The 13024-nt window shown below is 43.8% G+C and overlaps 1 protein-coding gene across 7 annotated transcripts in view; it reads left to right on the top strand.

Moving 5' to 3' along the window:
- The window catches only part of MID1 (midline 1), a 588063-nt gene that overhangs the window by 517207 nt on the left and 57832 nt on the right, over positions 1-13024 (top strand). For all 7 annotated transcript variants that reach the window (XM_058713622.1, XM_058713623.1, XM_058713625.1 and 4 more), the window contains one exon: positions 3738-3833. In XM_058713622.1, coding sequence (XP_058569605.1) covers positions 3738-3833 — 96 coding nt within the window. The remainder of the gene's footprint in view (positions 1-3737; positions 3834-13024) is intronic.

Raw genomic sequence — 13024 nt, 5'->3', positions numbered from 1 at the left:
CCTAGAGGCATCAGCTTCCCCTTGTTCTCCCCAGCACCCCAGCCTGCTCTGCCTGGGGCCAGATAAAACCCCAGTGCGGAGAAGAACAGGACAAGAACAGGTGCTCGCAGCCTAAAGTCACCAGGAAGCCTGAGGCACGGGGTTGGTCCCCTTGTGGTGCCTGCTACCGACACCAAACTGAACGCGTTTCGATGGTTCCTGTTGTACGTGTTCATTTTCTCCCCTGACCTAGACAGTAGCCCAGATTGTGGATGGGAAGACTGAGCCCGAGAGTCCCTTGTCCAGGAGAATTCAGGTGGGAGGGCAGCCCCCCCCGCCCTCCTCACTCTGCATGTGTGGTCACTCCGGCCTGCCTCCTTCGGTCTCCACAAAGCACCGTAAGGAGATGTAAATATGTTGACGTTTTCAAGGTGAGAACAGGAAACTAAAACTATTTTTTTGGTACTCTGTAGAATTCCTTAGATATCCACAGGGAAGTGGATACTTACATACGCTTAGTCCCCCGACCCTTATGCCAAAAAATATTATCTCTCTTCTGCACAAAGCACAGCCAAAATTAGGAGGTTATAGGACCTGCTGACCGCCACACAGGATGTTAGCGATACAGTTAAGTTCTAGAAAACTCCACAGAAGTCCCTGTGGTGGAAGCTTCTGGATGCATGGTTCGCTGAGCGCTGGATTTTGTTACCTTCCCATTACCCGGGCTTTCTTCGCAAGTGTTGTCAGTCCCTTTGGTACTTCTTGGAAACAAGTGTCTCCCGGCTTCACTTCCCTTTATTATGCTTGTAAGTGACTCGGTAATTCTTTGTGGACTTCAGTAACACTTGTACTATTTAAATGTGAATAACCCCAAAGGATCTAGATAGGTCAGTGTGTTTAAACCACAGGCTTTAGTCTACACATTAGTTGATTAAAAACAGATTTTTATACATGATGTATGCTCAATAAAGGGAGGGGAAGCAAGAGATGTTTGTAAAATCTAAATGTGTTAGATTATATTTATTCGGCTCTCTTTTGCTGACTCGCTTTAGAAAACTCATACCTGTGATAGCTGAACTGTAAACAGTTAGGTGATGTCTTTCCCTAGAAATTTCCTGCTCTGAAGGGTCAGCCAAAAAGACAAGTAAAAAGATTCCCTAAGATTAACATACCAAAAGAAGTTGACAAATACACCATAAAGTAGTCATATCTAGATCAAGGACGACACTGAATAATGGAGTGTCTCAAAATTATACTCTGGTCTCCGACCATAAAATGATTGGTGGCATTTTTCTCCTTTAAAATATTTCTATTTGAGACTCTTTGAGTGTTTGACAGTTCGTGTTGGTCTTCCAGTCCGGATGAAATATGTACAGAACCTCCCTCTGAGTTCCAAACACATGAGAATTACAGATAAAATATTTTCAAATGGATTTTAAAGCCAGTAACCGGGGCACCTGGGTGGCTCAGTCGGTTGAACGTCCAACTCCGGCTCAGGTCATGATCTCACAGTTCGTGGGTTCAAGCCCCGCGTCGGGCTCTGTGCTCATGGCTCAGAGCCCGGAGCCTGCTTCAGATTCTGTGTCTCCCTCTCTCTCTCTCTCTCTCTCTCTCTCTCTGCCCCTTCCCCGCTTGCGCTCTGTCTCTCTGTCTCTCTCAAAAATAAATAAATAAATAAATAAATAAATAAATAAATAGACTAATAACCATGTATAAACATATGAGGAGAATCTCCGAGGACTGGAAATGAAAGGAAATGTAGAATGGTGAGGGAAGGCTGAAACTGGGCTGCTCATGAGAAGTGGGGACGAGACAGAGCAGTGGGGACCTGAGGGGCACACGGCGGAGACAATCCCACACGGGACAGGAGACCCAGGACTCCCCAGGTACATCCTGGACTCGTCGCTCCCACCTTCTCTGGAATTGGATCCAGATAGAATTCTCAGGGAAGGAAACAGAGGCACCGAGTCATACCAGGATCTGTGCCTCTCTGACACACGGGTGTCTCGTGGGAGGGTCCTCGCCAGGGAAACAACCTCGAGCCCCGTCATCAAGAGTTCGGGTTCTTGGGAAGTGTTGCACGCAGGAAAATATGAAATTGCTTTTTTTTTTTAATTTTCGAATAGGCTGAGGAATAAATAAGAATGTTTCGTTCTCTTGAAATTATGAAGGAGGGAATTGCATCCTGGGAACAGGAAGAGAAAGTAATTCAAGAAGAGGGAGCTGTGATAAAGAATCCGCGGGAAATGAAAAAGGTGGTCCTTGGAATAAAAAGAATCAGGCAATAGGATAAAGACCAGATTAATAGGCTTAACTTGCTTAAGAATGACCAGAGAGATTTCTGCTTCTGACTTACACATCTTAGCCGTTAAATAAAAGTGATTATTTTCCTGAATACACCTTCCTAAATCTAAAATTTTGGAAAGTAGGAGAAGTAAACGCTCTGAGAAAGCAATTTCACCGTGTAATGAGCTATTACCACCTTTATGAAGTTGTTAATTTTCATAATCCGCCCCCCATACTCTTTTCAAATCCTTTCTCTCAGATGGCATTACAAATCCTCGATCTGTTTTCTTTTCCACAAAATTTCCTTCTGCCCCATATGTCCGCTGAATTTGTGAACTGGCTGACTTTTGAAACACATAGTCGCCCTAACCCTTTGCCCTGATCTGGGTCCGTGACATTGTTCTAACCCCTGCCCGTGGAACGCGCTTCCCCGCACACACCTTCGCATCCATCCCATCTTCCCAAGAAATCCCCTCTTGTTCGCCAGACACTCCCTCGCCCATCCTTCCACCCGCGCCCATCCTTCCCGACTCAGCGGAAAGACTGTGTCCTCTGGGAAACCTTCTCCAGGTGGCCCCGACTCTGCCCCTTGGCTCGCTTAGAGCATCTCTCACCCAGTGGCAGGGCTATCTCCTTGTAGACGTGTAGTGGGAGTCTCTATTTTTGCTTCCCCAGTATCTCTCAGAGTCTGGCTTTTAGTAGAAACTCCGTAAGTACTTGTAGGAGTGGATAAATGAATGGATGGCATAAACGAAGAATGAGAAGTGGGTTATTGTGGTTGAAAATGAGGTTTAATAGTCATTGCAGGGAGCTTTAACTTTGATGTTCTCAAAGAATAGGGAATAATTCTAGATTCGTAAGCAGGATAGTGATGTGAAAAATGTGGCCTTCAAGGAAATTTGATCTGGCATTGATAGGTTGATAGGCAAAGAAAAGAAGTGTGTGCAATGAAATGTACCGTGAGTGAGTAAATGTGTATGGCGAGGACCTCTTATATCTCATAAATGCCTATAAATAGTCATAATGTCAGCGATAGCCGGATAATTCAAACCTTCCTCTGAGGGGCTGACCTCAGCCTGCCTGTAAGATGGTAAATCCTAAAAATCCAATAATGGTTGATTTGCTGTGGGAATATACTCCTTATATTATTGCTATTTCTGATTCAGGTAAAGAAGTAGAAATCCAATTACCTCCTTTCTCCCTAGTTCGTGACCTATAACTAATTATTCAGGTACATGTGCCGGAGTTCGTACGAGAAGCAGGAACAAAAAGAATGAAATCTGAACCTTTTTTGAAGGTTCTTTTAAATGCAGCTTCTCAAAGCCGAGCTTAAATCTATAAATCCTTAAAGCTGCATCGATTTCATTGAGGTTTCTGAAAAATGGATCGGCTCTTCCTGAGTATGAGTAATTTTGTGTATGCTGAAGTATTAAAAGTATGCCGCATAATATTTTTCTTCTCTTTTTGAACAGCAAAACTTAGAGAGTAACCTCACCAACCTTATTAAGAGGAACACGGAACTGGAGACCCTCTTGGCTAAACTCATCCAAACCTGCCAGCACGTGGAGGTGAGTGTCTCTGTGCGCTGTGTTTCATGTGAGAACTGCCAGACCGCTGGGCTGGTTTATCCCCTTGGCTTTTGCATTTTTAAGATGGCAGTCTTCTTAAAATTAGATCTTTTGGAGAAGCCAAATAGAAGAGATGCACAAAATCGAAGGAAATAGAACCTCGGAGAATCCCTCCCCACGCACTGCTTTGTTTTGCCCCCACTGCTGTCTCTGCCTCTGTGCTCCCACGACCTTCCCCCTGTGTCTCTGTGTCTATGACCAAACCTCCTTACAGGGACACCAGTCGTCGGACTGGGGCCATCCTACCCCAGCACGAATTCATTTCAACTTGATTACGTCTGCAAAGACCCTACTTCCAAATAAGGTCATATTCGCAGATACCGGGAATTAGGACTTGGATGTAATTTTTCCGGGGCGGGGGGGGGGGGGGAGAACATGATTCAACCCACCTCAGGTGTCTATAAAATGCATCTTCGCTGTCACATATGTTTCCATGAAATTGACCACTTGTTGGGATTAAGTCAAGAGTGTGCTTAGAATGGATTCACTTGTGGCAAGGGTGTCTCCAGGGAACGTTTTGAGCCTTGTTGATTAAACAACATGGTAAATAACAGTGAACAAGCATAATGTTTTCATTATTGTAGGGTAAAGTGAATATGTGTTATAGGAATAAATGGATGAACAAAATGCAATGATCCACGTGCTATATTTTATTTTTATGATGTGACGGCATTTGACGTTTAGGACAATCAGAAAGAATAATTTCTCTCCAGTAAAAAAAAAGAAATTACCTGTGTTTTACGGGGAAATCTTACAAAGCCTTTACAGATTGGGTGATCATTCCATTCAATTTCAGCTAGTGACTTCTTAAAGCACTCAGGGTCTGGTTTCCATTATGGCCGGTAGTGGTTTCAGAACAACGGTCTTGCTCCTAATGCGGTATTAGTATGGCTCGAATTTACAAAATGCTATCGTTGTAACGTGTAAAACTGCTTTCTATGATGTTCAGCAATTTCGAATGATTGATAGAAATTTATAAGCAGATTTTGTTTTGAGGACAAAAGATGAGATATTTAGTTGTGATAAAGGCTTTCGAAATAAAGCTACTTACTGGGGCGCCTGGGTGGCTCGGTCGGTTGAGTGTCCGACTTCGGCTCAGGTCGTGATCTCCCGGTTTGTGGGTTCGAGCCTCGCATCAGACTCTTGGCTGACAGCACGGAGCCTGTATGTCTCCCTCTCTCTCTGCCCCTCCCCAGCTGCCCCTCCCCAGCTGCCCCTCCCCAGCTGCTTTCTCTCTGAAAAATAAACATACATAAATAAATAAACAAATAAATAAATAAATAAAGTTACTACTGAATTGATTTTAGCAGGCTTGCAAGGAGACAGATGTAGGCCATGAGAAGTTATGCTAGACAAGGAGTAAAGAATATTCATTCATTTTACTGTGTTTCTGAACAAAGCCTCCAAATGGAAAGAAATGCTTGCAGGTGAATAAATTTGGTATTTGGGAAATTTCTTCTAGACAAAAATGAAAGAAAATGAATTACGAGTAGAAAAGTGATGCTAGGAGTACCTATGTTTTTACATGTGTCTCTTATTCATAATTATCAATATTCTCAGAGTGTAACTTCCCAGCAGTTGAGCATCCAGTTCTCATACAATAACCAAATGGGTCCGTTGAGGATTTATCGAGGTCACTGATGAAGGACCGGCAAACAGTGGGGGTGGGGGTGGGGATGGGGTGGGAGTGCGGGAGGAAGGGCGCTAGAATCAGGTAGCTGAATGAAATGCAAAACTGGTTGGTGACGTAAAGGGCAGTAAAGTCATAACGGTTGGGCAAAATGAGTTACATATCATCAGTTTTCTCCAAGTGTCCAAGTTGACATTTAACTTTGCAGAGACTAAGCCTCGATTGAGAGTAAATAGAAAGCCGAACTCTGTGACATCCCAGCCTGAGGAGTTACATGACCCTTCCTCGGGCGGCCTTGGTGGAGGATGTTCTCCCACCGCCCCGGCAAGGGCGCACAGTCTTCTTGTTGCCTTATTTCCGCGTGTTGGATAATTTAGCTTAACGTGACTTTCTGCTCTGTCCTGGACACCGTTGATCTTTGAGTTGTGTTCACTACACAGATATTTCCGGGCGAGGGTGTAAATTTTTGCTTCCGGCCAGTGGCTTCGGTTGGTTAAAGCGTCACGCTAGTCTGTTCGTTCCGTTCGTGTGTGGGGCATCCACTGTCCTGGGTGCCGAGGGCCCACCATCTTGTCCAAGACAAAACAGTAACCACAATGCCAAATCGGAAACTAATTGCCGTAAGAGAGGTACGGACCCCGTACTTGGAATTTCAGAGAAGCAAGACGTTTCTTCCAGCTGGGTGTCCCAAAGGCAGTGCCTGCGGTGAGCCCGCCTCCAAGGGTAGGCGGCCTTGAAACCGAGGCGCGGGGATAGAATGAGAAAGAGTGTATGTGTGCACAGCAAGTAGTTCGTTCTGTAGACACACAAGGTGTGTCGGGGGGATCCGTGGGAGCCGGCTTTCGAGAGCTGAGAGCTAGGTGGGCTTTAATAATTGCATCCTTGTCTAGCTATATGTGCTCTTGAAGGCTTAATGAGGGGTTGAGGAACACAGAGACTTGGGTAATTTTCACAGCGACACCTGGCATCCCTGATTCTTTTCAGGAAGTGGTATTTTTGGCTAAGGGAAAGTTCGTATGGACCTCTTAGTGCAAAATGCACTAAGTGCACGCCCAAGGGAAAACCTCACTGCGCACTACTGAACTCCAAAAAGCCAGTGGAGTTTGTCAGGCACTTTTAAATGCAGGCAGTGGAAAAGAATTTCCTGGTTTGCATCCTAGGTTCCTAGACTGTATTTCTTCCTTTTCCTCTTCCTGAAGGTGTCCTTGTTTTCGGGCATGAGCATTCCTAGGGAAAATAATCCCGTGACTCTCAATTGTTGTAAATCAAATCAACGAATTCCCACCAGATCCTGAGGAAATGCCACATCCTTATAAGTCCACACCTCCTTCCTGGGATTCACTTCTGCTTTTCTTTAGAATGAGAAGAGTTTGAAGGTCTCCCTCCCCCCACACATCCCCATTGTTTCATAACTTGTTTTTACAGCAAGGGTAAGCAAATGAAATGGCTTTTAGACAGTAAGTACCAAATCTTTCTTTTAATGTGAGTTTATTTTTTGTTTATTTTGAGAGAGAGGCAGAGAGCGAGCAGGGGAGGGGCAGAGAGAGAGAGAGAGAGAGAGACAGAATCCCAAGCAGGCTCCGAGGGCAGCACGGAGCCTGATGCGGGGCTCGAAATCACGACCCGTGAGATCATGACCTGAGCCGAAATCAAGAGTCAGATGCTTAGCAGACTGAGCCACCCGGGCACCCCAAATCTTTTTAAAACTAAAATGAAGGCCGAGGCGGTTCAGGCCTCAGGAGGGGAGAGATACTGAAAAGAACAGTATCAGGTAGACTCCCAAAACGTGTGTGTGTGATGTGGTGGCTGGGATTCTAAAAATGAGTGGGTTTTTAGCCACTGGGCTTTGGTTTCTTCAGGAGAGGAAGACATTAGAGAATTCTGTTGGGATGAGTGTAGCGTTAGTTCGTCTCAGCCTCCTCCCTGTTTTATTTTCAAAATCAGAGGGCCTAGTTTAGTTAAGCAAATACTGGCATGTTTCAAATTCTCCACACATTCTGAGAATCGAGTCCTTTCACAGAGACTATAACACCTGGGCACAAAAGAGATGTTCCTTTGGGGGATTACAGGTGGCCAATGACTAAATCCACTGAGAGATGGTAAAGAAAGACTGGGCAAGGGTGACTAATTAATTGCCAGATCAGAGTGGAGAAGACAAAGGCTTTTTTTTTTTTTTTAAATAAATTCCTTTTGCCATTGTTTTTCACACTGAGTTCTTAAATGATCTTTTTCTTTGATTTTAATGGAAACTTTGTTCTTTTGCTGGCTTTCTCTGAGTCTTGCCACTGCTAGATCACACGTGAAGTGACAGACTTCTTGGGGGTGAACTAAGGGCAATTTCATTCCATTTTTGCCCAGATATTGGGCTCCGTGAATTGAGAGGGAGGAGGGTAATATGTTACAGTAGCTTGTAAGAAATGGTTAAAAACCTTGATTTGGGAAAGCAGGGGGTCTGTAAAAGACTTTTTCAGTCATTTACCACATCCTAAAAGCACTCAATTTGTAAGCTTTGAAATAAGAGGAAAAATTGCTGGGTTAAAAAGAAACATGAGATTTTTATGTTTTTTTTTTATTTTTTTATTAAAAAAATTTTTTTTAATGTGTATTCATTTTTGAGAGACAGAGCATGAGCAGGGGAGGGGCAGAGAGAGAGAGGGAGATACAGAATCCGAAGCAGGCTCCAGGCTCCCAGCTGTCAGCACAGAGCCCGACGTCGGGCTTGAACCCACGAACCGCAAGATCATGACCTGAGCCGAAGTCGGACGCTCAACCGACGGAGCCACCCAGGCGCCCCAGGTTTTATGTTTAAATTAATTTTATTATACAGTTTTATGCAAAAGCGCTCTCCCCCTCTCTCTGGAAACCTTGGCAATTGCTCTGTCCACAGCCGTCGCATAAAGACCAGCATCTGAACGCCAAATGTGCTGTTTGTGTTTTGTGGACAGGTGTCTGACCTTGTATGACATACGTCCCGCTGGGGGCCAACTTGAATGTGCAGAGTCATCATCTCTTGTCACTTGCAGAGGAGGGTTAGATTCCCACCCCATCTGAGCCCTCATGAGAATGCTCTCAAGGTATAATTGGAGTCAGATTCTGTCCTCCTGAAACCACATCATCCATGGGTTATGAGCCACTGTGGTAAAGGCTGCTCTCCCACGTTCAAGTCTTAGGATTCCCAGGACAGACGAGAAGAAGATTGACTACTGCATGTGTATAATGGCTATGTATCCAGTTTGCTAAAATGGACAGCTCATGTACCAAACTTCACTTTTCTCAGCCGTGGAGATTGAGTGTAATCATTTATTAAAGTAGTATGTAACACATGCTTGAAACTCTTTCCTTAGATTCATTGTTCTTGTCTTTAAAAAAAAGTTTCATAAGGGGGATTGGATCCTGTTACCGTCTTAGGTATATTTGTGAGGAATTGTGGGAAGACATCAGCAGTAAGTCTTCCAGTCTTGTTTTGGAATAAGAGATCAGTCTCAGGAATGACTGAATATAAGGCTTAGTTAGTTTGGTATTAGTTTGAGAATGACATTCCCAAGTTTCAGCTTTGAAAGTTGTTTAAAAACATGATACTGGGAAGCCTGGGAGGCTCAGTCGGTTGAGCGTCCGACTTCGGCTCCGGTCATGATCTCGCGGTTTGTGGGTTCGACCCCACGTCAGGCTCTGTGCTGACAGCTCGGAGCCTGGAGCCTGCTTCGGATTCTGTGTCTGCCTCCCTCCCTGCCCCTCCCATGCTCATGCTCTCTCTCTGTTTCTTAATAATAAATAAATGTTTAAAAAAATTTTTGAAACATGATCCAAACCTCTCCTCACCTGCTATTCTTTCTACTTTGGATGGGATGAACTATTGTGTCATATTCAGAATCCTACCAGGTGGCTTGGATTGGAGTGTGAGCACATGTACGTGCCTCTGAAGATAGTTCCTCTGAACATATTTCAATTTAGTAATGCAGATTTCCAAAGCTAATACTTAAATGTGAAATAATTGGCCTTAATTGGGGCCCAGTGGATGAGCCATGGGAAAGAGAGAGAATACATGTATCTTTATTTAAAAATTTTTAAGGGATATTTATTTATTTTGAGAGAGAGAGAGAGCCTGTGAGCATGCAGGGAAGGGGCAGAGAGAGAGGGAGAGAGAGAGAATCCCAAGCAGGCTCCACTGGGTCAGTGTGGAGCCCAATGCGGGGCTCAAACCCATGAGAACCGTGAGATTATGACCTGAGCCGAAGTCAGACGCTCAACCGACTGAGCCACCCAGGCACCCCAAGAATACATATATCCTAATGTGGTTTCTCCCCATAGTATAGGAATTCTTCATCGTGTCTCCCCTACACTATTCCACACACAACCTCCTTGCCTGGAGATCATTCATTCACTCATTCATTCATTTATTTTTGGAGAGAGAATGTGCATGCGCAGGGGAGAGGGGCAGAGAGGGAGAGAAAGAGAGAGAGAAAGCGAGAATCCCAAGCAGGTCCCGCGCTTCAGTGCGGAGCCCAACTCGGAGCTCGATCCCACAACCCTGGGATCATGATCCAAGCCGAAATCAAGAGTCAGATGCTCAACCGACGGAGCCCCATTTAAAAAACAATTTTATTTAATTTTCTTTCTTGCCTTGAAATATTCAGATGGTTGGGGCGCCTGGGTGGCGCAGTCGGTTAAGCGTCCGACTTCAGCCAGGTCACGATCTCGCGGTCCGTGAGTTCGAGCCCCGCGTCAGGCTCTGGGCTGATGGCTCGGAGCCTGGAGCCTGTTTCCGATTCTGTGTCTCCCTCTCTCTCTGCCCCTCCCCCGTTCATGCTCTGTCTCTCTCTGTCCCAAAAATAAATAAAAAATGTTGAAAAAATTTAAAAAAAAAAAAAAAAAAAGAAATATTCAGATGGTGACTAGCGCAGTAAGGATGCTTCTGGCATGATGTAAAGAATAATAAGGATAGTTCGGGACAGATCTAAAACATGGCCGCTGTGGTTAGTTCTGACTCCAGCTTTCACGTGAGATGGTGGTAGTTGAATGGATCCAGTTGCGGGAGGGACGATCGCAGGTGAGAGGGTGGGTGACTGTCAGGTAGATTGTGTCTCGTGATTGTGCTTGTGCCTGCCCTTCAGAGAGATAAGCGGTCCCAACCGTCAATCTGTCATTTTGTTACTGAACTAGCCTCTTTTGTCTCTGGGTCTCAATATCTAGCTTAAATTATGTTTCTCAACAAATGAATATAACATTGCTTTTCACGATAATCAAGCTGAAATCATCTCTGTACATAAGATAATTACAGAGTGGGAGAGAAATGGGACACATCATCTTTTGCCTTCATTTGATTCACTTCTGTTTTAAATTGCTAAATGTTATAGGGAAAACTGAAGAGCTCTGTTCTGATTTTGAAATTCGCCAGCAAAATAATTGAGTCATGCATATAAAATGTTCGTTAACAAGAGCACAATTGTAGCATTGATTATTTTCGTTTGAAACAGAAATATGAAATTTGAAATTCAGCTATTTAAAAAGCCCGAGGCTACCACTGCGAGTAAAAGGCTTTCAGTGAGGAGCAGCACAAATAAAGATTTTTACAACCAAGTGAGGTAACTTCCCGGCCTGGGAATTTATGATAGAGCTTTTACTATGCTTTTAAAAGTATTTTCACTAGATAGAACATCAGGTTTCTATATAGGAGGTGATGAAAACTATCCTAGTAGCCTAATTCTCTGACCAGGCAAGCTCGTTTGGGGCTGTGGTAAGTTCAAGAAAGCCTTCCATCTGTTTACATAGGTTGGGAAGATGGCACCTTGTCCCTCCTTGCAGATGTTAGAAGGTGATTACTGTATCGAGTCTCACAGCTCCACAGCGACATGTGGCTGTCATGTAGAGAAGACAACAGTGGGAGGACTTACACAGATATACACCAAAACAAAAACGACCACTTACAAGGTCCCACCGTAACTTTCTGATTTTATTATCCCAAAGCCTGTTGAAGTGAATGTCCTTCAGATGACCATGGATATGTGACTTGAAGGCAGACGTAACAAGAATCAGCCAGTAAGACAAAAGGGGGGGCAGGGTGACTGAATCTAATTAAGTAGTAAAACAACTTGAGTGGTTACTGAACTTCAGCTACCCAAACCAGGTGATAGCGTTGAAAGAGATGATCAGAATCTTAGATTCCTAGGGGAGTTCTCCCGGCAAGAAACGATCCCATCTGCTGGGAATTGGAAACCCTGTCCAACTCACCATAACATCTTTGAGATGATCAGTTTGCTCCCTTTAGTAAAGAAAGTTCTTTTTCTCCTCCTCCCCAGGAAGATTGAAGAGTATGTGTAAAGACGAGGACCGAAACAGTATCTATAGAATCAATGTTTTGTATTACAATGTGGAGCGAAAAACATGTATTTTAAGGGTGTGTAACGTTTAAGAGAAAATAGCATATTACAGAAATTTGACAGGCGAGCTTTGAAATTCCAATCCGAAACACGTAATTTCTTTTAGACCTGTGATTGTTCTGTTAAAAGTGTAAAATAGTTTGTTTGAAACCAGTGCTGGGAACGTTCAGGAGAAAACTGGAGTTTCACTACATTTGTAAGTTTAATTTATTAGATTTCTAAGAGCTACTTAAGGACGTGAGAAGGTTTACCTTGTTAGGGTTTTAATTTTACACCGTTAAGCATTTAAAGTGCTTATAAAGTAAGTTGAATATGTTACATTTATAAATGCAATTTAAAATGTTACAGGAATTTGGTGATAAAAATCAGAACAGCGGTTACCCATGGGCTTTCTGGGGTGAGATATTTTATGTCTTGGTCAAACTGTTGGCTGTGTTGGCTATCAAAATCCATTGACTTGTCCCTTAAGATTTATGCATTTTCCTGTAGGTAGATTTACTTCCATTAAAAAAAAAAATGAGTACAGGAACTGAATCAACTAATTAATATATGGCATTGACTGTTTAATGGAGTTAGGTCTGTTCAAGATGAGTGAGTTAAACATTGATTCAGGATCCCCCCCGAGAGTGATGATTCTTGGTTTTATAAAATTTGTTGGATTTATGAATAGAATAATGAGATTCACCATTTGAATTTAAAAGCCTAAGGAAAACACCATGACGATTTGTTGATACAGGTACAGTCCTTGGCCAAATATCCACGTGCTCTTCAAACACATGTCTTCCGTCTCCTGGTCAGTTGGACTCCTCGGGAAGCAGGACGCTATCCTTCTTTTCCTAGTATCTCCTGCGTTCAGCACATGGCACGTGGCCAGGGATGAGAAATCAGGACTCTCCTAGAGAGACCAGCTGCCTCCTTCTGCCCTCCCTCTGTCACTGGTGCATTTGTGTCGATCAGTGCATCAGATGAATTCTCATCCTGAAGGGCAGAAAAAGGGTCCTGCTTCTTTTTTAAAATTTTTTTGTTTATTTAGTTTTTGAGAGAGACAGAGCATGAGTGGGGGAGGGGCAGAGAGAGAGAGAGGGAGACGTAAAATCCGAAGCGGGCTCCAGGCTCCGAGCTGT

Source organism: Neofelis nebulosa, chromosome X, assembly GCF_028018385.1.
Source record: "Neofelis nebulosa isolate mNeoNeb1 chromosome X, mNeoNeb1.pri, whole genome shotgun sequence".
Taxonomy (NCBI): Eukaryota; Metazoa; Chordata; class Mammalia; order Carnivora; family Felidae; genus Neofelis; species Neofelis nebulosa.
The sequence above is the reverse complement of the archived record's forward strand: the minus strand, read 5'-3'. Positions and strand labels throughout refer to the sequence as shown.